The following is a 24,438-nucleotide window of genomic DNA, read 5'->3' as shown; positions in this document are numbered from 1 at the left end:
CTGACCTCTGTAGAAGTGTACTATTTTTTTTTTTCCTTTGTCCCCTGAAGAAACATCGAATGCAGGTTTTGGGTGTTAAGTGGGGAAAGGTTTCTTTTTCAGCATCTGGGGGATGGGATGTGGGCCAGAAGTTTTAGGCAGGATGCGACTGTGCCACCTGGGAATGGAACGTTTTTAATTAGGATTTCCAGGCCGGGTTTGGTTTATGTCTGAAATGTTGCAGTTCTGGTCAAATGTGTCTCCGGCTGTACTTAGCGGAAGGAAGGGAAAGGGAGTGGGCTGCTCTGGGGCAGCGGGGCTTTGCTTTAGTGTGGATATGGGGCTCTGTCAACCTTGTTGGCAGGGATCCCTTACCTGCTGGCTGCCTCTCACATTGACCCTGAATCCCGTGTGAGGAAAGCTCTGGTTTGCTCTGGCAGGTGCGCTTCCGGGCCGTGCGTACATTCCCATCTAAGATTCTGAACAGTCAGCCCAGCCGTGCTTCCTAAGGCAGGCACACTGGAGAGCTTTGGGGTCACTTTTGTCCCTGTTCTGCTGAAGAGCAAGGTAGAGGAGAAGAAACACAGATATCCTCGAGGGGATAAACAGACCAAAGGAAACCTTTTTAAACTTAAAATCTACCTAGGAGTTCAGGTCGGTTTTCACCACTCCAAAAAACCTCGCTCCTCCTGCTGTTTGCCCAGAAAAGTCACCAAAGCAAAGTGATTGTCACATTTGTTCTGAGAACGCCAAAACCAAAGCTTCCAGTGTATGCGTTGCTCAGAAGGGGATGCAGAATAATGGGGTGACATGAACAGTGAGCGGAAAGAGGAAGCCCACCTCAAGATCCCTCTCCTTTGAGTCCTTCTCCAGGAAAAGTGTCAGTGACCTAGAGGATCTGCCCACCTTGCGTTTCCCATGGTGTCCGAAGTAACACACAGTGGCCAACTGATGCCCCAGCCTGAGCCAGGCCTCATGATGAGCTCTGCGGTTAAAGATGAATAAGCAAAGTCCTTACCCTTACCACGTGAGTCCTTTCACTTCTGAGTCATCCTCTCCAGTACCACTCATCTCCAACCTCATGGATAACCCACCCTTTCTTTCTTAGTTTCCCTTTTCTTGCTTCTCTAGTTCTGGAGTACTGTGGCTCTCCCATCCCAAGAGTATCTACTTATTTTATTCCTTTTAGCCCCTATAAATATGGCTGTAGGCCCCTGAGTCTTCTGCCAGATGGCCTTTCAGACCTATGCTTTCTCCTTTGGAAGATTCAGGCATGCTCCCCACTTCACAAGGACCTCCATGGATCTGATTTCCAAATCCAGAGCCTGCTGGAAGCCTCTCCCCAGCTCCACCTGCCCACTCGTTTGCCTGCAAGGTGTTCCTTGATGGAAAGCTCTCAGCTTCTTCTACTCTGAATGAATCCAGTACGACATTGCTCAGCTTTCCATATTCGCTGGCTCCCTTTCCTGTCTTCTTTTCTTCTCTATTCCTCCACATGGTTCTTCTCTTGGGGTCCAAAGCCAGTGTTTCTTTCACAAAGAACCTTTCCAGAACCAGTCATTGCCCCGACACCCAATCTGCCCACCAACCCCCACAACTAACTCCAACTAAACTTCTACAATGAGTATGATCCATAACACTCATCTGAGGAAAGTAGGTTCTTCATATACTGCTTTTGACTTGGAATGTGCACCATTGAGAACTCCATGCAGCTGAGAAAAACATTTAGCTTTGCACATGCTCTCCTGATGACTTCCAGGAGGAGCTGACATCTCAAAACTTTCAACCTAAAAAATGCACGGGCATTGGTGTTCATCACTCTGTTTAAAACTTTTGGTGGCTTTCCATGGCTTTCTAATTCAAGTCTCAACCTCTTGGCTTGGCCCTTCAGACTATCTATTTCCTGAGGTCTCATCTTAGGTTTCTTCAGCTCCCCTGTAGGATCGTGTCACCAGAGACAAAATGGCCTATGTATTGAAATCCCATTCCCACCAATGAGCCATGGCCCATTAAGTCACCTCTTACTGGAAAACCTTCATTCTCTACATTCCTCCAGCCATCTATTTCCCTTTGAAATACCTCCAAAACCTATCAAGCACTATATCACTCTGCATTCTTCCCAAACGATATGATTCAATACAATCTCTCCTTCCTTTCCACCCAAAGCACTAACTCTTGCCACCACATACCTGCACCTGGCTGATGGTGCTTGAAATTGCTGTTTATATCATTTTGTTTTTGCTCTTTCTTCCTAGCTCCTAGATGCATTTCCTGGCTTGGCCTGTCTTTAGATAAATGAAGCAAAATAGGAAGGTCTGGTACAGATAGTCTAACTCAGCATTCCTCCCCCAGTCTAACCACATGAGACTGTGATACAATGCAGACTCTAACTGGTGTCCAGCTAATGGGTTGCTGCTTCAGGACACATAGGCTCCTTTCCCTCTGTACATGTTCCAGACGAGCTTGCCAGAGCAATGGCGAATTAGGCTCTGTAGTTCTTTAGGAAATAAAATTAAGGATAAAAGTATAGGCTGAACTGTCTTATTTTATGGCAATTTTAAAAATATGAACAACTGGTATTAAATGGGCAACAACCAACTAGAGCAGACTTCACCTAAAAAACCAATATGGCCACGCTTGCATAAGCTGGCTGGAAATAATTTCTAATTACTCTTTTCTCATTAATAAATCCAAAGGGCCATATCACCGCTTTATATGATCATGGGATTTAAGTGCCAAATCATCTCTGCTGGATAGAAAACTAAATGCGCTTTGGGAACATGGGGTGAGTAGGGGAGGGGCAGAAAGGGAATTTACCAGATGAGTTATAAGTGAAATCTCAGTTCCCTTTGATTTTTAAAGAGGATGAGTCAAGCCCTAAATAGTGAAGTTCCTTTGAAGGACCACAGTGATATTACTACCATTCCAAAAACCACAAAGAGGAACGGAATAGTGAATAGACAGACTATAGGAACAGAAGAGAAAATGGACAGATTCTACCATAGAATGCCATGTCCAAGTTGAATGGATCTGTTTGGTCTCCTGTGAGTAGGCTGATGATCAAATCAATTGATTTGATATTCTTTTTCCTCTCTCCTACCTCTCTTCCTCATTTTGCTCTTTCCTTCCTTTCTTTCTTTACTGAGGTTCTCATTGAAAATGAAGAATGGTAGATCAAAATTTGACTTATGAATGGAAGAAAAGAAATCAAACGAACAGGACAGGAAATGAAGTGAGAAGATGGGTTGCTTCCTAAACCCCAGATTCACCTGTGGAAATAAAAATGAGGAAAAATGATAGGAATCTAGGAGTCATGAGACTCTAACTACATATTGAAAAGTGGAGATATGGGTTAGAGATGAAGGGATTGACTGGAACTGCGCTTGGAGCCAAGAAAAGGGCAGGCAGGGCTGAGATGGAAAAGAAAATCCTAGGAACAAACAGAAAAGTCTGACCTGATGTGACCCAGGAGAACCTGAATTTTGAAACTGCATTTTGAACCTAAGGAGACTCCAAAGTGTGAAGCAGAGGCATGAACTCAGCTTCCACATGTCCAGAGCAAAAACTGTACACCAGGAGTACTGCTTGGGTGCTGCAGCAAGAGGCCCATCAGCACAGGACAAGATTGTTTCCAAGGTCTATTCTAAGGCTCCCACTACTATCCTAACTCACATCCTCCCAGATCTGAAAGGCACCTTAGGGCCATTTAGGTGAATCACTCTCCTTTACAAATGAGGTCCCTGGGACTCTGATGGTTTCATGAATGTTCTCCAAGTTCATAGCTAGTTATTTGCAGATATAGCTCTTGAACAATCATATTCAACCCCAAGTAAGGAAGTTGTACTCTTTTGCCTTTCAACATGAAAATAATCCCCAATTTTCTTATGCTTCCTCTTATGCTTTTATGCTTATGCTTTTTAGGCTTTATCTCTTTTCCAACTTTAACAAAATAGTTTTAATCCCCTGTTGCTTTAAGTCTTTAATTAAATTCTGTACAAAATACATCATAAGATGCCCCAACCTTTGAGAGGAAAGAGCTCTGGTGTTCCCCAACATGCCTTAGTCACAATCACTTATCTTTAAAGTCTTTTATATTAGTTCAAGGTGACATTTTGAAATGTAAAATTGCTTAGATGAAAGTAAAGTTTTCTTAAAAAGAAAGATAATGATGGTGATGATGTCTTTGTAAACGGGTGATTTCCACTTCTTAAATAGCCTCTTGATGGATCTTTGATTCCCAAAGCACCCAAGAGACTTTAGTTTGGGTAAGGACTTTTCTGGAACCCTAAACTGGGATAGGAGATCATAGTCTTACAAGACAGATGGTACCAATGATGACCGTCATTGGTCTATACTTAGTCAGAAAAATGGGAATGGTTCTGTCACAGTGGGGTTGAAAGACGACCTCTTCCTGGCCAGAAAGGTCAACACATTGAAACTAATCAGGAAGCCCTAACATTGGGTTGGGTCCTTCAGTGGTCTTATAATCTTGTTTCTGTTCTTGGGTCACTTTGAACCTACCAGGCACCAGTTTTTGCCAAAGGAGCCACCAACCATTTTGCATACTTCCTCAAGAAAACAAAACTCATTTTTATTTTCTGTATCAGAACAAATTTTTACTGAATTTATCGAAAGCAAAACAACATGAGCTTGCTACTCTACCGTAGAAGAAAATAGATTCTTTCCAGTTAGTTTTTGGGGCAGCCCTTTGCTATAGGAAGCCATTTTAGCCATTTTGGTCAAAAGGAAAAAAAAAAAAAAGTTTTCTTTCAGCAATACTTAAATGGAAAGAAAATGAAAAGGAAAGAAAAGAGAAAAGCAAAGCAAAGGAGTTTAAATCCAAATCTCTAGCCAGTCAGGTCTTGGAGTTTTCACTTGTGTTTTCAGAGTGCCTTGGTGTGGAGAGATGGGTTCGAGAAGCACAGGACACTGCTTCTCTAAGGGAAGATCCTTTAGGTGGCCACCGTTGCCTGCCAGAGGACACCAAACAGTTATGACAAATTCAGAGACGGTTGTCAGGAAACAGCATGAAGAAGAGCCCACCAGGGTTCATGAAGGAAAGAAGAGCGTGGGTTGGTGTGAACGTACCACGGTGACCCCAATGCAAAATCATTATGTAGAAGAAGGCCTAGCTTTCAGGAAAGTTGTGAAATCCGAACAAGGGATTCACCGCCACAAACCTTTTTTACTTCTGTTGGAAACCAGGAAATGTTCAAAAGCCCGGATATAGACTGCTGACATCATTTTAGTCATTTTAGTTAGACTAGTGATTGGTTATAAGTAGTTTTTTAACAATCCAATTGGACGTACATTATATTCACGATACTTTTATAGAACTACTTCTACAAAATGTGACAACAGGGTAACCACAGTCTGACAAGTCACTTCAGGACAGCGCCTACAGGGCAGAAGCACGACTACATGGGCTCTGCAGGGAGTAGACAGGGACAGAAGCTCATTTTGCCTACACTGGTCATTGGAGTACTTAGTGGACATGTGTTTTCATGGTGACTTCATTGCTTGGCTCTGATCTGAGTTGCACTAATATCCTAAGTACCACAGGGTCATGGCCTAAAGAAATAATGGAGGAGATATCATGGGGCTTTGGGGGGATATTTTGGTAAGTTTGGTTTCTTCAAGTGTCCACAGTTTACATTTTTAAGAAAAGAAAAATCACTATCACATCCATGCTTCTCCATAGACCCTGATGACTGTATAAAAGATTGATCATTTTGAAGTTGAAAGATTTGCTAAATTGTTTGGAACGTAACAGTTGCCGGGACGACTAGACACCGAGCATGCAAGCCACGGCAGAGCTCTGAGACTTGGTAATTGTGTCTGATGGCTAGAAAAATCTTTGAGCACAGTTGGAAGTGGCTGAGACATTTGATTTCATTGCCGGTCATTTTCAAAGCCTTTTCTAACAGTCAGGATTGAGTGCATTCATTGCTTTCCTTTTGTCGTTATTATGTTTTACACCGTTGCAGCAAGTTTGTGTGTTTTGTCCCAACAACTAAAGGAAAGCCTGAAAAAAATAAAATGAAATCTGGGCAAAAGTAGTCTCCTTGATCATGAAAATGTTTCTGGCTTTTAAACAAAAACTCATCAAAAAGAACGAATGTATTATCATATCCTGTTGTGAAGTGAAACTATCCACTGGTGTTTATACGCTTTCAGGCTAAAAGCTCTGAGACTTGGGGCATGGGGAAAAAGTCCACCAAACCCTTCCAGAATTGAAATTCCTGTACTTGCGAGGGTGGTTTGGACATAGGAAATGGGAAGCATAACAGCATAGAGGAGTCCCCACCATTCACACAACAAACGGAGCGGTATCTCATGTGTATCTAGTCCTCAACGTCAATGTCCCAGGCGTGCTCACAACCCTCCTGGCATCGTTTATTGGCCGGATCAACCTCATCTGGTAATTGTAGAAAAGCTGCAAGAAGGTCTTTCCTTCAAACATATGAACAAAGGGATGAGCAATACAGAATGAAAACTAAAGCTACAAAAATATGACTTTCAACTGAGAAAATAAATAAGTTTCCATTTATTAAGAGCTGGTGTCAGTGCAGCTAAGATACAACACCCATCCATGGAAATTCACCTGCCCCCTTTTTTGTCTTTTATGAATTTACTAAAATACATGTTTACATCATTGGACAATTTGAAAATTGTTTTAGTAATCCATTGGCCTTCGTTACAATTAATTGTGGTGGTGACCATCATTCTCCTCAAAGGAAACGAGAGAAAGAAGAGAAAGATGTATCAAGGAGTCTGGCCACTTACTCATGTTGATTTTGCATTGTTTAGATACAGGGAAGATATTTGACAATGAAAAAAAGAAAAGAAAAAATATATTTCTTTCTAATAAATAAAAATAATTTAAAATGCTAGAGGCTATACATGACTATTTTAGTATGTTCATTTATAAATGAAATCATTTTCTTTTCCAAAATACATGGAAGCAATATTCAAGGCAGACAAAGAGAAAGATCTGTCTACTTTATTTTTCTTGCAATTCTCGCTTATCCTAACGTCTCCACCAGTGATTCAGCATGTAAGAGGAAGAAAAGTCACGTCACCATTTATGAAGTTTGTCAGGCTTTAAAAAAATAGTTCTGGTCTCCTGGGAGTCAACATTCATCTTCAACTTCTCTGATTGGTGGAATCAAGCTGCTTGTGGATTTGTATTGGTTGATCTGGTTAGCCATGTGGGTACTCATGGGCTTGATTTGAATGTTTCTGGGATAGGCATTATCCGGTTCATCTGTAAACCATTTCTTTTCTGCTAAAGGGCAAAACGGATAGAGAACAAGAAGGAGAAATGAGAAGCTTAATTAGTCCTAGGATAAAGCCTTTGGAAAGTTCATTGAAAAAAAATGCAAAACTGTAATCGATAGAAGCTGACAGTGAGTAGTTGCTAAGAGATAGGCAGTGTAGGGAGAAGCCCAGAACGTGGGACACCTCTGCTGCCTGTGGCAAGTGATGGCCAATGCACCCTTGGGAACTTGGGGGCACAATGGGTGGACCTCTGAGCATGAGGAGGGGTTGGAAGAGGAGCTCCAGCAATGTTCTCCGGGGTCCTTTTAGTGGCCTGGAAAGCTTTGGTAGGAAGGAGATGCTGAATACATCAAATATTGGGCATGAACATTGTGCCTGAGGAAAGATTTGTGCGTTCACTGGTTTGAGTGAAACATAAGGGACATTGTCCCTGACAGAGAGCCGGTGATCTAGCATCTTAGGCAGGATCTCCTCCTCTTAGCCTGTACCTGGCTTTGTTTGTTACAGACATACTTCAAGTTATAGCTCAATACACCATTCTTCTTATTTTTTTTCTTTTTCTCTCTCTCTTTTTTTTTTTTACCCACCAGTTTTGAGGGTCTTAAAGTAAGCCCACGGATTGTGCTGGGCAATGAGACTAAACATCAGAATAGCAACCAAAGTTTGAAGAGGATTTTGAGATGGCTTTTATTTCATGAACGAAAACTCTGTGTTGGTATAAAGTTAGGGAAGGAATTCCTAGTGGCAATATCTTAACCGACTATAATAACCCGAGCTGTTGACAAGGGAGCTTGACCAAGTCTTGGCATTTCATTTCCACTCTAAACACAGAGATGGCTGAGAGAATGCTGAGTCAGAGCGATTGGAGGACTGCGGGGGGGGGGGGGGGGGGGTTGTGCCAGGTTGGGGGTGCGCTGGGGGGGGCGGGGGAGAAAATGGCCTAGCATCCTCTCAGCATTTCAGTGCTGTTTTACACAACTCGGCCTCGCCCCTGCCTTTTTCTAGGATTGAAACTTTCTGAATAACTCACCCTGTGTTCAGACATGAATAGACTGGGCAAATAGGACATTCTAATTTGGGACTCCTATTTGTGGCTTAGGAAAAGAAAAGAAAAAGGGGGAAAGCTTTCAGGCACACCCACGGCTCTAGAGACAATGGCCTCATTGCTGCCTATCAGAACAAGTCACAACAGCCTGGTCAGGGGTCCCGGACTGATCTGTTAACCAAAATCGCTCACCTGGCTGGATGGAAGAGTGCGTGGAGGTACACGCGCATGTGTGTTTGTACGTCTGTACGTCTGTCTGTCTGATAGCCTAATGATCTATAAATTCGACACCTGCCGTCAGCTCACAGCCGCTCTGCTGCTTTCTGCTGGATGCGTCCTCTCTCCTGCTGTGTCAAGTCTGAGCCCTCAGTGTAAACAGTGTCGCTGGAGCTGGGGTGTGCCTCCGTGAGAGCCTGCTCACTACCCTTTGTTCCACAGCTCAGTTTACCCCCAGGAAACTACCTTCTCTCCCATCATTCTCCGCTCCCCTTTCTCCTGCTCTGGCCCTCTCACCTATTATAATTAAGTTCACTTTGATTTGAACAGATTGGACGATAGGAATTCATAATGCTACATCCTCACAGTGAAACTAACTGATTAAGTGCTTTAAATTATTCCCCCTGACAGAATGATAAAGTTACAATCTGTTCTGAGATGATCTACAGCTTGCCAGACTCCTACAGCTTCTTTCTACATTCATTTATCTTTTTGTCAAGCAGAGTTTTTTTTTTTTTTTCCTAAGCTTCAATTCCATAGATCTTTTAAAGTCATCAGCACATCTGAATTATTAATGAGGCTTTAGAGGCAAGGTTCCTGATGGACTGGTTAAAAAAGGTTGTATAGAAATCCAGGACTGTGTACACATCAAAATAATTTCAGCTCCATTTAAAAAACCATTTAGTTCAAGTGTGACATAGATGAACCATTATGCATTTGTGGAAACCAATTTTTTGTGATCTACGATTAAACTAACCTTTCAGAGAGGAGTAGAATGTGATGGTTATCATGTTTTAAAAGCATTGCCAGGCCGCTGAAACAATTTCAAACTCCGACTTTTTCCAATGGTTTATGTGTAAAGATGGTTTTCAGAAAAGCAGAACCGGGCGTCTGTGCTGTTTGCCTGAGCTGCCCTTGGTTTTGGCTGTGCTGCTGCGGGGACTGATTGTGCAAAGGGATTTAGTGCTAGGCTGGACATGCCAGGTTGGAAAGGAAACTGAACTCTGCTGATGGAAACGAGTAGGTCTTTTGGGCGAAAGACCTAAGACAGCTGCAATTTGCTGAAATTTTTACAACTGCTGCAGAGAATAATTGTTCAGAATTTAGTCTTTACAGTTCAATTCAAAGTTGGCATTTTGACCTTTCGCAGCAGAGAGAATATCAATTTCCTTCTGCTGTCAGTAAGAAAGAGAGCATTACTTCCCCGTTTAAGCTTCATTCTCTCTTTCCTTCTACACTTCTTGCCATAGGAGAAAATCTATGTAGAGTAGCCCCTGTGTTTTGGCCGTTCAGCTTCCACACAAAAAGGAGTTATGTTCCGGCACATCCTGGTAATGAGTGGAGGTTTTCATTATGCCTGAGAAACAGGCTTTTTAATTTGGGTGCCTTATGAGATATAAATATGTATGTTGTTGGAGACTTGGTTGGATAGGATGTTGAGGAAATTGAAATATACCAATGCTCTGAGCATCCTAGTAAAATATCCAGGGGCAGAGGTATTTTATGAAGAGATTCTCCCTAAGGGCATCAGAGGAACACACACTGTAATGATCATTACTCATTTGCTTCAACAGAGAGTGCTTCAAGTAGGACTATGACACTTGGGTTTATTGAATCTCGCCTTCCAAAAAGAGACTGTGCCAGGGGAAGGCTACAACATTGGCCGGGAGGAAGAATACTCAGGGAAGGGATTCAAGTGAGTACTGAATATGTACTCTTGGTCCAGGATAAATCCAAATCCCTGAGTTTATCTCCTCTCCCTGCCTCATCCCACAGGCCAGAAAGATTTCTGGGAGCTTCATTTTTGTCCCTGAGATGGGAAGGGCGACAGATCTGGCTGTGAGGACCTCCTCCCTCCAGAGAAAAACAGCCCCATTTGTTAACAAGCCTCTCTCGAGGCTGCTGAGCCTGACATCATCACGGCAAGGGTGGTGTGTGACCTGCCCAGATCAGTGACGGGGGGGCATGGCAGAGATACAACCCAGACACTGACTGCAGAGAGATGCTTCTAGAAGAACCGGCACTGTGGTCGGGAGATGGCACCTATGGAGACCAGCTGGGCCATGAGATACACACCAAGGACTGGCAGGGAGGTGTGGGCTAGGGAGATGGCCTTGGGCAGGAGGGTAAGGTCAAAGGGATTTGGGGTCTCACACGGGAGTTGCATGGCTCCGAGCAAGTCACTGTGTAACTGAGCTCAGTTACAGCTTCTCTTCTGTAAAAAGGGCTCATGATCAGATCTTTCTAACGCTGTTGTCTAGATGAAAGGGGCTAGTGCTGGTGCACCACTTAGCACAGGTCCAGATACCTGGTAAGTGTGAGCTCTTGAGCGTCTGTTAATAATGGCAGCCGCCATGACGGCAGAGGGGCAGAGTTCATAGGCCAGTTTTCAATGCCACTCTGCCGCTCTGTGGCTGGATGACTTTGAACAAATCTGTCCTACAGATTCCTTTGAACAGAGAGGTGAACTGCGTGTACATCTGAGCTCGTGTGAGGATTGAGTGAGTTACTGCCCGTAAACTGCTTAGCAGAGTCTGGCGCTAAGTGAGCACTAAGGTGTTAGCTTGTCCTGTGAGGTTAGCAGTAACGTGAGTATTCTCAGTACTAAAGGGCTCCCGTGACGATGGGTGGTCCTTTTCCGTGTGGCCGCAGATGAGCTGGAGGAAGAGATCTAAAGGTCATAAACTGGGGTGTTGGCCTGCAGAATGGGGCTTTTGGCAGTAGAGACGACAGAGGAAGATTTACTTGGGTTATCTCCGTTTGGAAGGAAATGAGAGGAAGGAGTGACCCAGTGTTCTTTCTGGTGAGTCTAGGGTTGCTAGCCTGCCGTGGGACCTGCATCCTTAAAATAATGGCTTTGTACTCAACAGGTGCCCTGCCCCACCCACAAACCATCTGTGTCTCCCATTGCTACTTCCATCATGGAGATAGAAGGGTCCACGGTAAGAGCTACGACTTCCTCAAGCCACAAAGAGCCTGGAGGAGTGGGCTGTGGGAGGTAAGAGCCCCAGACCTGGGCTGCCCTGACCGCTTGGGTACCTGCAAGCAGAGAAACAGGCTGGGCTGTGAACACTGAGCCTCTCTGCTGGCTCCGTGGGTTGTCAGTGCTGTGGGATTTCGCTTTTTCACATAACTGCTCCCCAGAGACGAATGCATGAAAGGAGAGACGATAATACAGCAAAGGTATTTGGAATAATTGGCCCTCTTCCTGCTGTACCACAAGCTGAGGTTTAGAGAGAAAGGGCTTGAAAGGAAAAGGGTCCGTGTGGATAGAGACAACAGCTGAGAACGGTAAACCCTAACCAGGAGCCGAAGCCTTCAAAGATAATGCTGGACGGTTTCACAGCTCACTTTTCCAGGAGGAAGGCTGGCATGTACCCTCTGCCCCACACACCCCAAGGCCCTCAGGGGATCCCACCCATGCATACTGCCCTCTTCCCTCTCCATGGGCAAAGTATGGCTATTTCATAGAAATGAAAACCATCCCTACCATAACCAAAGTAGCCGCCGTTTATGAAAACTGACACTTATTTGCAGTTGTCCGCCATGACTCTATTTGCCTCTTTTAACTAAAGTCTAACGCTGCCATTCACTGGGCGGAGCAGACTGCCTGCTCTGGCCCTTTTCTGGGGCCTTTGTGCAGCTGACACCCCAAAGACAGATTCTTCACTCTTCCCTTTCCGGTGGCAGGGGACCATTCCCTCTCCCCTCCCTATGCAAAAGATGTGCGATCTGGTGGGAGACAGGCAAGCAGTTTAGTGACAGGTGCCCACAGCTTATTCTGCATCACCCTTTTATGACAAAGCAGGGATGGGCTGAAGAAGCTGAGTGAGACACTGATTTTTACCCTGTCTTGACTTCCACGGGCCCCGAAGTTTCTATATGCTCCTCTTTATCCTTCAGGAGCCTGTTGCTATAGGAACCTGACAGGTTGATTTAATTGTCTCTATTGGGATGCAGACACCTTTAGGCTTTTCCCATGCTGAAGAAGAGCCAGTCAAAGGTTTTACTGGTCATCTGAGATCTTGACAATGCTGGCAGGAGGCAAAGGCAGTACCTCTGTCTCGCTGTACTTATAAAGCTATTCTCCCTCTCAGCTGTGAGCCCAGCTCCAGAAAGTGCCAACAGCACAGAACATCAGGAAGCACCCAGGGGGCATTCTTGTATTTTTTTTTTTTTAAGATAAGTCAAGGGAGTAAAGATAACTGATAGCTTGATGAAAGGCCTGAAAATATTTAAGACCAATTTATTTAAACATATTTACTGAGCATTTATATTAAGGGTCTGGGTTACAACCTGTAATATTCATACAGAATTTGAAACTTCTCCCAGTTGTGGTCAAACTCTCTATATAAGGGTCCAGCTTTCTCTTTGTCCATTTGAACTGGCTTCAGGAAGGACCCTGGGCAGCAGTCCTTAGGGATGTTGGTGATTTTATGATCATCCGAGTGAGGGCCGAGGCTGAGAACGCTTCACCACACCTCCTGGTCTACTCACTTATTTAAGGTTCAGCCCTGTAAAGCCTAAAGCCTGCAAAGCCTAAAGCAAATTGGACTGAGTGGCTTATAAATTGCTTCTCTTGTAGAAGGGCACAGATAATTGAGGTTCTAGCTGTTGGTCTTTTTAAATGCATATACTTTCTCTTCAAATAATTCTTTCACTTTCTACCTTTACCCCTTCCTCCCTTCCTTCCTTCCTCTCTCCCTTTTTTCTTTCTTTCTCCTTCCTTCCTTCCTTCTTTCCTTCCTCCCTCTGCCTCCCTGTGTGTCTCTTTTTTCTTTCTCTTTTCTTCTTTTCTTTTCCTTCTCCTTCCTTCCTCTCTTCTTTCCTTCCTTTTCCTTTCTTTCTTTTTTTCTTTCTCTCTCTTACTTCCTCTCTTTCTAGGTCATCCTTATTCTTTTCTTTTCTTTCTTCATGGGGAGCAAGAAGGGGAGAGACATAGTATGAGAACCTGTGTGCTTCCCTTCTAAAAGAACCTGAAAGGGGAATGAGGCAGTTTGGAGTCACATGGAAAACAACGGAGGAGACTCTTTGTTCTAGTGAGGAAAGTACAACAGAGTAGTTTCAGCTAGTAGAAGAGAGGTCATAATGATACCTATTCATCATTGAACGTATCATTAGCCAAATACTACAGTCAACTCTCAGTTGTGTGCCCAAAGTCCCGGGAAAATTCCAAAGTTTCATCTTATGTCACAGTCTGTTCCCATTCCATTCCTGTCACAACATCATCTCATCAGAGCTGCTAACAGATTGTATATAAAATGCATTTTGGAATTACTTCCCGCTATCTGCCCAATCTCTTGTTGGGATGAAGCAAATGCCGGAAAGGCAGGTGGCAGGAGAGACTTGGATAATGCAGGGCCTGAGCCGTGAGGCCCCAGATAACTGGGCGTGCTGTGTGAGTTGATACACACAACTGAGCAGTTTTCATCTGGGGTCCTACTGATCACACATAAAGGAGACCAATGCTTTTGTCACTAATAAGCCTCCTGGTCTAAATTAAAAGGAGGATAAAATATGAACCGAGAAGCAGGTTTGCCAAATGGAAGAGCTGCAAATGTTTTCCAGCAAAGTTTATCACCTGGCATCGTACTTTGATTTAGCAGGTCTTGCCAAGATAAACACAGAGATGTGGACAGACCGATGGGGGGCTGGGTTGGGGTGGTGGTAATGGGGGGGAAGTGGAGGAAGCTGGGTTTCTTGATGGGAAAATGCTTTTGGACTTGGAGCAAGGTACCAAGGTGGGCAGGGAGGCCACGTGCAGATTTAAAGGCAAGCCAAATGGAGAGAAGTTCCCCCCAAATTACCCAGCCCCAAAAACCAAGAACACCAAAACAAACTCTAAGGGATCTAGCAGTAGCAGCAGCATAGCCTCATCGCGCTGAGCAATTTAGAAAGTGAAGGAAGGAGGAGAAATAGGGAAGGAAGAGGAGGGGAGAGGGAAGGGAGGAAAAAAAAAAAAAAGCAAAACAAACTAAATAAAACCACAAACAGAACAATATAAATAAAAATAAACCAATAACAGAATAAAATTTGTAACTCCTTTTTTTCTTTTAATTTCACAAAAGTTTTCACAAGGACAACGTTATAGAAGAAAACCCCCAGCAGTGGCTAGGTCATGCAGAACCATTAATTGTCATACCTTGGCCCATTCTATTCATCCTTGTTGCACTTTAGAGAGAGAAGTAAGCTATGTGAGTTTTACAATGCTTTTAAACTGTCATATTTCCTGTTGAGCACTTTAACTGGCACATTCTTATAGTTATAAATGTTCTATGGGCACAACTTTATAACCTCCTTTGCAAAGAATGCATGAAAAGCTCTTCAGGATCCCAAACTGGGGTATATGTGTGTGTATATATATACACACATATATGTGTATATATGTGTGTATAGATATATATAGAGAGATATATAGTTCTATATAAAAAGATAGTTATACATAATATAGAAATCGATGTATATAGGGAAAAAATAATTTGAAAAAAATTCTTCCACTCATAGGGCTTTTTAACATCCATGTATGCAATTTTGCCCCACCCCATTCCTGGTCTGAATACTGCACTGCCCTGTCTTTGGTATGGGGGCAGAGGTTCAGACTGAGCCTCACCATTTTGTCAGTAAAAGTGCTTGTCAATTCACACAGCAAGCAAATCTCCAAAGCTATCATGCTTGGGGGGAGAGGGGGTCCGAAATCTAAACTCAAAGCATTCACCATAAAAACACCTTTTTAGAGATGGTATAGGTGTGGCATTTTTCTCCTCCCCTCCACCCCTACTCTGCTCTATGGAATTTTTTTTTTTAAGGTAGACATTTCAAATCGGTATACCCCAGCCCAGGGCTAGTCCACACATACACGAATTCAGTTCCAGTGGAGGTGACCGATTTGAAAGAACTACCACCCTGTCCAAAGCCTGATTTGCATGCATACAACATCTACCAACTATATATTGAAAAGGGGATTTTTCTACCTTTCCTCTCATGCTTACTAACTTAAAAAAAAAAGGAAGGAAAGAAGGAAAACAAAAGAAAAAAAAATTATACCAAAATGTGTTTGGCTCACTGTTGCACACTTCTCCCCCACCTCGGGATGACAAGGAGCAGCTCGCTGTTGTTGTCATTCGCCTGCCTAAGTGAATCGGCCGTGTTCAAGAAACTGGGGAGGGGTTTTTCCACTAGCTCCCAGCTTTGGGACAGTCAGCACCATGCAGCTGGGCCAACAGTCTGAGGTGGTGGCTAGCTTTTGTCTTTGTTGAGTCAACTACAGCTCGATTCCCCCTACCTTCTCATTTATTTAGCATGTCAGCTCCTAGAAAAACATGATCTGCTGCTGGGTTTATTTTCCTCACGCTCCACCTCGGCCCCAGCCCTTGCTCCTACCTGGCACTGGGGCCCTAGCTAATCAAACAAAGGGGAGTAAAAAGGTCCCCTGAGAATGCATGGAAAAATACTCGCTCTTTCCTGAGCATTATTTATTCTGTACATAAGGTAAGTAATTCACCTTTTAAAAGATGTAAAAGTCCCAGGAAGGCAGTTTTTAATGACTTACATCTGATATTTATGATACATATGGCTTTTCATCCCAAATGTCAAAAGTGAAAGAAAAAAAAATAGCTAGTCATATGGCATAAGGAGACAGAATAACAATTTAATACGCAATCAAACCTCTGTTCACTTAAATTAAATGACTAGAATTTGATACAGCCACTAATGGGATACTATTCTTTCCTCCACAGTAAGGGCAGAAACGTTCACACGAACTCCCAGAGGAAGCGAGCTCCGGGACAAAAAGGCCTTGGTGAGTAAAAAATCTTGGATGTTCTCTTATAAAAGCAGGTGCTTAATAATCATCTACACAAATGGCGAAAGCCTTTTAAATGCTTTGCTAGACTTCAGCCCAGAGAGTGGAAACAATCGATATGTTTTTGTTGCTGTTTTGGTTGCTCGTTTCAAATAAATGTGTATGTATATATTACTGCATGTGTATTACCAAAAAAAAAAAAAAAAAGGAAGGAAGGAAAACAACAAAATCAAAACCCGAAGCACCCTGATAATCCTGGTAAATCAGAACAAACTTTTCTTCTACGTTGACTAAACTTGCTTTGCATAACTGACATGGCTCACAGTGGCTCTCCCCTACTCTGCGAACTGCTTCCTGCAGTGAGCTGTTTATGTCTGGAGCATGCCTTTCGGTTATTTCTCCCCTAGAATCATAAATAACTTTTGGTCCTTCTGCTTATTTGCTGTTGTGCTCAAGGGTTTTATGGTGGTGAAATAAAAATGACAACCACATGCACACTATCATACATATGCAAATATGTGTAAAAAAAAGGGGGGACTACAGGGGAAAAGGGGGAAAGTTACTGTTGGAAACACCCACTGGGGAAATGAGTGGCAGATACAGTTTCACACACGGTGGCAGTGGCTACACATATCAGAGGCGCTCTTCCTGCACGTACTTCTGTTTGTCTCGGGACTCCCGGGACTTGGGTCGGTTTTGTCGGTTTGCCGTGGACGGGATGGAGTGCACGGAGGAGCTCTTCTTGCTGGAGGACTGGGACGAGTGGGAGGAATGGGAGAGGCTGGCCCGGGACTGGCCGGCGTTGTGGTCGAACTGCATCAAGCAGAAGATCAGGTCTGTCGGCACGAGCTCGAACTCGTACGGGGGGTTGGTGATGACATACCTGCACGGGAGAGCAGAGGGGTCAGGGCATGAGGATAACTGGGTGCATAGTTCACCCCCCTCTGAACCAAGAGGCTCCTCGGGTCTTGAAGAGCATCTGGAGGATGGGCTTCTAGCTGGTCCAAGGCCTTCAACATTATCCTCCAAGCTGAACTAAATCTTCCTCTCTTTGGCTCAGGGCAGGAGGCCCACACGAGGTCTGGCAAAGATGCTGAATTAGTGCCTATGACAGGAGAACCAAACTGTGCTTCCTACAGTCCACGTGCCCCTTCTAATTCAATATCAAGTTCAAGTCTGAATCTGAGTAGCCCAAATGCACTGCAGCTTTTGTTCCAGACACACACACAGGATCAAAAAATAAAAATTACTGTTTCCTCTATAGTAGTACACCTCGAAGTGGATCCTCGAGCCAGACATACCAGAGTCTCACTTCTGGCTATATACTATAATCTCTATACGTTAAAAAAAATTATCTTTTCAATCCAGAGCAATTAAATCAGAGAAATCAGAATATTTTTAAAAAGCACCCCTGGTGATTCTAATGTGCAAGCAAAGCTGAAAAATACTCATAACATTGTTTTTTGAGGTGTATTATACAGATACACTGAGTTTGGTAATTCTATGACGTACTTTTAGGATCGCTGTGAATTTATTTTAATGCAATTCTAAAAATATAAATAATATAAAGAAAATATAAAGAATTAAAAAATATATAGAACATATAAACTGTTATATTTTTCTGCTTAAATTGGTAATATATAATTTTCTTGAAATAAATATATAACAGTTTAAAAAATCCATTAAGGGGCACCTGAGTGGCTCAGTGGCTTGAAGCCTCTGCCTTCAGCTCAGGTCATGATCTCAGGGTCCTGGGATCGAGCCCCGCATCAGGCTCTCTGCTCAGCAGGGAGCCTGCTTCCTCCTCTCTCTCTGCCTGCCTCTCTGCCTACTTGTAATCTCTGTCTATCAAATAAATAAATAAAATCTTTTTAAAAAATAAGCCCATTAAAAATATAGTCAGTAAAAATACAGGCATCTAAGATATGGCAGAGGAACCATCTAGCTTAAACACTAGCAATATGAAATATCTATTAGGTACCAACAGAATGATCCCAGTAGCTGGAGTTTAGAGGAGATGCTCCTATTCAGGAACTAACCTATAAAACTTGATTTCTTCCCACAATATCTTTACATCTGCTATGAGTGATTAAAGAAAAAAACCTCCCATAATCTTCAAACTCAGTGTTGGATGTAATGTGGGCAGAGTCAGTTTCGTACTGAGAGCATGTACACATGTATGCATTGTCTTCATCGTGGGGGACAAGAGAAGGTATTTCTGTCTCTGCATTTGGGTTGGGAGAGCAGAGTGGAAATATACTCACCTCTTTGTGCATTGGCTGGGGGTGCTGAGGTGAGCATCTCTCAGCCGGTAAATTCCAAAACAAAGCATATTATACGTTTTCAGAGCTTTGCAGAACAGATCACCATAACAACCACCATCCTGGGAAACAAGAAAAGAACAGAAACGTTTTTATTTGTCTGAAAGCAGAAGTCCAGGGGGAACAGACCCTTTTCATGAAAGCTCATGTTGGTGTCTCCTGAGTTGGAGGGTCTGTCCCAAGGGACTGAGGCTAAAGAGGTCATTGTGATTAACAGCTTACATCTAACACCGGTCATTTTTACAGATCAGATAATGATGGGGTTCTCCACCAGTTCTCTCCAGTCTTCCATCTGTAGCAACGAGAGCCCTGAAGAGAGTGTGCCTCTCCCTCATTTGAAGTGAGGGTATAAAGCCTGAAGGTCTCAGGTGTATGTTTGGCTGGGAAGAACCCAGCTCTGCGGAATGGTGATTATGTTTAGCCCCGGCTCAGCTGTAATCACTGTGATCTGACCGTGTTGTCAAAACGGCTCGAGTGATAATTAAAATCACTGCAAGGAGAAAAGACCCCACCAGGTACTATGGTGACAGACTCTTTCAGGGAAAGGACTGTGTGAAAAGCACAATTTACAGACCTCAGAGATGGCACTGGTGGTAGAGAATGTGTTTCCCCAGGAGGCAGGGAGCTGCAGGCTGTATAAGTGGGATTCACAGTCCTAATCAGTTCACGGTCACCTTCCAAGGGTCTGGGGCCTGATGTGGAATGTGAAAGCAAACCCACTCACTTGGAAATGCTGGCTTCATGCAGCCAGGTGGCTTTAGGTGGGTGTTAGAACAGGAAGGGCCCTGAAGAATGACTTCTCTGGGGGTAACGTGGCTGCCTTTTCCCTTCCTGTCATTGGAATTTCCACATGGCCATCGTATGACAGAACACAAAGGGGGCCAAATCTTACCATTATTTAAAGTCTTTACCTTCCAACGTTCATCAGTAAGTCAATGACAGATCCCAGTCTAACATAGGTCCTTGCCCATAACCACACCAAAATATGGTGCAAGTCGGCATCAGGGTTTCCGAAGAAATAGAGAAAGTGACCCTTTTCCTGGGTAACACTATTATTTGTGCAATAAATACATCTGTTCCCAAGACTTGTGGCTCCACCCCTTGAACACATCCATGGAGGTGGAGTGAGGCTGCGAGTCATGGTAAAGACTGCAGACTTTTGCCAGAGTACGTGAACCCAGAGGGTGCGTGGGGCCCATAGGACCACAGGTCCTAGTCATCCCCTCTGCGGCAGGGAGGGCATGGAGGAGAGTGACTCCGTCCAGCCTCAGAAATGCGAAGACCAACGTCCAAAATTAGAGCCATTAAAGGTCCACGTGAGATGCTGTTTGTTTGGCCAGTGGCTCCAGGTGCATGTCGGTGTTTTAAAAACTTCCAAGCCCTGAGTCATACCCAGATACAAACACTCTGAATCCCAGGAACTGGGCATGGCCATCGGTGGTTTCTAAAAGTTCCTCATGGCCTAGGAGTGTGCCTTTGGGGTACAGCAGCCCTGAGGTATGTAAGACCCTGTGGAAAGGGGGTCCCAGCCTTGGCCATGTGCTGGAACCACCGGATGCCTCCTGGCTCATGGTAGAAGACACCTACGGGAGTGAGGAAGCCCACAGGCTCTAAAGCCAGGATTTCTGGTTCAGATTCCTCATCGGGCCAATTCTCTCTCTGTGCCTCAGTCTCCTTAGAGTGTCTGATGATAGAAACTATGTCGAAGGATTGTTGTGGGAATAAAAATGAGTGACTGTATGTAAAGCACAGGGCCTGCTAGTCAGTAAACCGTAAACATCCCCTTGTAGTTATTTACCATAGAAACCAGAAAAGGCAGGTGCCTAGCACCTCACTCTCTGGCACCCCGTTCACTCAGCCCAAGTTATATTCCCAGTCAGTGGGCTCAGGGAACCTCTACACCATGAACTCACCCCCAAGTCCGCAAAGGGTCCATCCAGCAGCGCTAACTGGGCCACGCGGCAGCGGTCCCTATTGGCCAGCGTCTGGGGGGTGCTGTAGCCCCCTCGAAGTGCATTCTCCTCAGCAATCAGAGCCTCGAGCTCTGGCGTGGCTCCCCCGGTCACCAGGGTCCGGATCAGAGTCAGGATATTGTCATTGAAGTATGTCTGGGGAGAGAGTTGGGGGGAGAAAGTCCTTTAAGCAAACACCCTAACGTCACAACAACAGACATCCAAATTACAACTTTTCTTGGTATCGCTTGTTTAAAGTTCTGGCCTGTCTCTTCAAATAATTTTATGTGGGAAGTGAAAAGACAGCAGCCTCCAATTATTCCATTCTTTTCTCCTACTTGGTTCTGCCAGGGGAGCCTGACTTTTAAAAACCACTTCAGGGAACTTTCATTAAAGGGCTGAAATCTAAATGGTTCGTGTTTACCGTGACTGGTGTGACCAGGGATGCAAATGCTGCTTCCTCTCTTCAAGTTCCACAGCTCTACTAAGGGACTTTGGACGTGTGACACAAAATGCAGCCTGCCCAGGCGCTATCCCAAGTACAACTACCTCTGAGGTCCTGTCACCTTATGCCAGGAAGTAGCCTTCCCCAGCAGTGGCAAAACTTCTTCCTGTGTTGGAAAGAGATGCCAAGAGTGTCACGAAGGCCACACGTTCAACAATACTACGTGCTTTGATAATAATCTAACCCAAAAATCTCTATCGATTAAATATGCCAGATAAAATTAGGAGGAGGAGGATGCCCTGGTGTGTACACTTTTTTTTTTAAGTCATCTCAATAGTCTGAGGCAAATATAGCATATTAGAGAAGTTTCCCTCAATTGTACATTTGTCTCACATCTGAAACATAACAGGTCTGTCAGGAACAAAACAATGGGAGTTTAAAAAAATTAATAGGGTGTCAAATAAGAGAGCTCAAAAAGACATTCGTCACCCAGACTAATTCGAGAAAAATCTCAAGTAAGGGTCTGCATTCCATTTTTCAAGGTAAGAAGAAATCAAGCAGGTGAAATGAATTCAAACCAGAGTTTGCCTGTGGCTTCTGAGGGCGTATGGACCTTTGGGAGTGGGTTAGGAAAGACAGCTACATTTCACCTCAGCGATTTCTCAGACACTTGACCTGGCAAAATATAGGGGGGAATAAACCAGATAAGGATGGGTTCTCTGTCTGGTTCTCTGTCTTGGAGGAGGTTGACTAACCAGTTCTAGGCTTTGATATTCTCAACTGCAAGATTAGCACAGTCATTAAGATCAAGTTCATATGCAAATTATTCCAGGAGGACCTCTGAGTTCAGATGATAGCTGCTCCCAGGCCAGGGTTCACTCTCCTCATTGAAATACTTGAAAAACCTAAAACCCGCAGAGCAGAGTGATAGCCAATTTCAACAGCAAAGACGACTTGGAATGTTACTCAGGAGTCACCTAAGGAGAACGCATGTCTCCTCCACCAGAGCTCAGATGTGCCCTGGAGCACAGCAACAGGACAAAGACAAGCACAGGGGGAACTGTTGCTGGCTGGGTCAAGGGAAAAGAGTCAGGCAGTGGGTTTAACGCTGGCTTCATGTCTTAGCCACTGTGTGACCGTGGAAAGTTGTCATTTTTGTGCCTCGGTTTCATGATCTGTAAAATGTATGAACAGAGTGGTTATAAGGCCGATAGAACTAATACACATGAGGCACGTTGAGTAGTGCTTGGTGTCCAAGCAGCGCTGATAAATGCTTCTGACCTGACAGCAGGGACTCTGGAGCTTTCCTCTGTGAGACCTGTCAGCTCATCCTTGGCCTTCCCTTTATTTACATTTGGGGTGAGGGATGGGCAAACCAAGGCCATGCATTTCATCCTTGAACCGGTACTTCTCAATCTGCTTCCATTTGAAGACCCTGTTTGGGCTCAGGAATGACACAGCAAAGGCACCAGGGCCCTGCGTCCTGGGATGGGACAGTAGTAATGGGAAGAGCCATCAGAGGTGTGTTCTAGTGAAGGTGGCCTTGGGGCACACCCGCAAGCGTTTCCAAAATTTTCAGAGGTAAATCCTCTTCCATTACAGTCAGCACATCGGCAGAAGCAGGAGACCCCTCCTTAACACTGTGGCATGATAAATGTGTGAGTGCTGGGCATGGAACTTTGACAAGGGCCTTTGCACTCTAATTACCCCTTTAGATCAAGACCAAGAGGAATTTATCAGCTTGCAAAGAGGGCGGCAGAATATTCATGACCTTGTATACCAAACTCTGGTTTTTTGGTAGAGAGAAATAAAGGTAGAGAGAAATTTAAAAAGCTAGTATAAATATTTTTTTAAAGGGAACCACAGTATTTAAGATATAAAAGAAAAGCATCATTTTGACTGATTAAATGGTTGCTGGAAGAAGTAAAAGAAAAAGAAGCATCCGTTTTAGAATTCAAGTTTTAAAATATAGTTTCTATAAGAAGTAAAAGATGAGATTATAAGAAAGCGGACTTCATATAACTTACCCAATTATTTTTATGTAAGATATTTAAATTAAAATTGATATGATTAGAGATAATTAAAAGAATCCAGTATTCTTTCGTGACAAAAACATTCAATAAACTAGGAGTAAAAGCGAATTTCTTCAACCTGATAAGGGACATGTGTCAAAACCCCAAAGTTAGCAGCAGACTTATTGGTGAAAAACTGGATGCTTTCCCCTCAGAATCAGGAACAATACAAGGAAGTCAGCTCTAACCACTTCTATTCAACACAGCACTGGGAGCAAGAGCCAAGGCTAGAAAGAAATGAGGTAACCATATCGGAAAGAAAGATGTAAAACTATCCCAGTTTACAGAGAATATGATGTTATATATAGAAAATTCTAAGGTATCTCTTAAAATTCAATTATAGATAATAAATGTGTTCAGCAAGTTTGCAGGTACAAAGTCAATATACAAAAAATCATTTGTATATCTATACACTTGCAATGAATACAAGAATAAAATTAAGAAATTCTATTTATAAGAGCATCACAAAGAATAAACACTTAGGAATAAACTTAACCAAGGAAGTGCAAGACTGGTACACTGAAAACTACAAATATTGTTGAAACACATTTAAAAAAATTAAATAATGGAAAGGCATCCCGTATTTATGGATTGGAAATCTTAAAATTATTAAGACAGTATTCCCCCAACTTATGGATTCAGTACAGTCTCTGTCAAAACCCCCAAAACCATTTTTATAGAGATGGAAAAGCTGAGTCTAAAATTCATAGGAGGGGCACCTGGGTGGCTCAGTTGGTTAAGCATCTGCCTTTGACTCAGGTCATGATCCCAGGGTCCTGGAATTAAGCCCTGCATTGGGCTCCCTGCTTAGTGGAGAGTCTACTTCTCCCTCTCCCTCTGCCACTTGCCTCACTCGTGCTTTCTCTCTCAGATAAATAAAATCTTTAAAAACCAAAAAAATAGTAAAATTCATATAAAATTGTAAGCACTCCAAATAACCAGTCTAAAAGAGATACAGTTGAAGGACTCACACTTCCTGATTTCAAAACACACTACAACACTACTATAATCAAAAGAATGTAGTATTGACATAAGGACAGACATGGGACTGAAATGAGAGTCCAGAAAGAAGCTCATATGGTTTTGCTCAGTTGATTTCAACAAGGGTACCAAGACCATTCCATGGGGAAAGAACATAGTCTCTTAAACAAATGGTGCTACAATTCTTGGGCTTCCTTATTCAGAAGAATAAAGTTTAACCCCTACCTCACGCCATATGTAAAAATTAATTCAAAATGGATCAAAGACCTAAATGTAAGAGCTAAAACTATGAAACACTTAGAAGAAAACATAAGGTACATTGACATGACCTTTGATTTGAAAATG

The 24,438-nt window shown here is 43.5% G+C and overlaps 1 protein-coding gene across 5 annotated transcripts in view; it reads right to left on the bottom strand.

Moving 5' to 3' along the window:
* Positions 1-6,504: 6,504 nt before the first annotated feature.
* Positions 6,505-24,438, bottom strand: part of KCNMA1 (potassium calcium-activated channel subfamily M alpha 1) — a gene marked incomplete at both ends in the record, with an annotated part of 724,384 nt that continues 706,450 nt past the window's right edge. For 2 of the 5 annotated variants that reach the window (XM_080822611.1, XM_080822609.1), the window contains 5 exons: positions 7,113-7,267; positions 14,664-14,692; positions 16,981-17,205; positions 18,587-18,705; positions 20,557-20,751. In XM_080822611.1, the coding sequence (XP_080678737.1) occupies positions 7,113-7,267; positions 14,664-14,692; positions 16,981-17,205; positions 18,587-18,705; positions 20,557-20,751 (723 nt within the window). Of the gene's footprint in view, positions 7,268-14,663; positions 14,693-16,459; positions 17,206-18,586; positions 18,706-20,556; positions 20,752-24,438 lie in introns of those variants that run through there. The other 3 variants (XM_080822610.1, XM_080822608.1, XM_080822612.1) reach the window with 2 other exon arrangements.

The sequence above is a fragment of the Martes martes genome (genome assembly GCF_963455335.1).
Source record: "Martes martes genome assembly, chromosome: 14".
Classification (NCBI taxonomy): domain Eukaryota; kingdom Metazoa; phylum Chordata; class Mammalia; order Carnivora; family Mustelidae; genus Martes; species Martes martes.
Note: the sequence above shows the minus strand (reverse complement) of the source record. Positions and strands in the feature narration are given on the sequence as shown.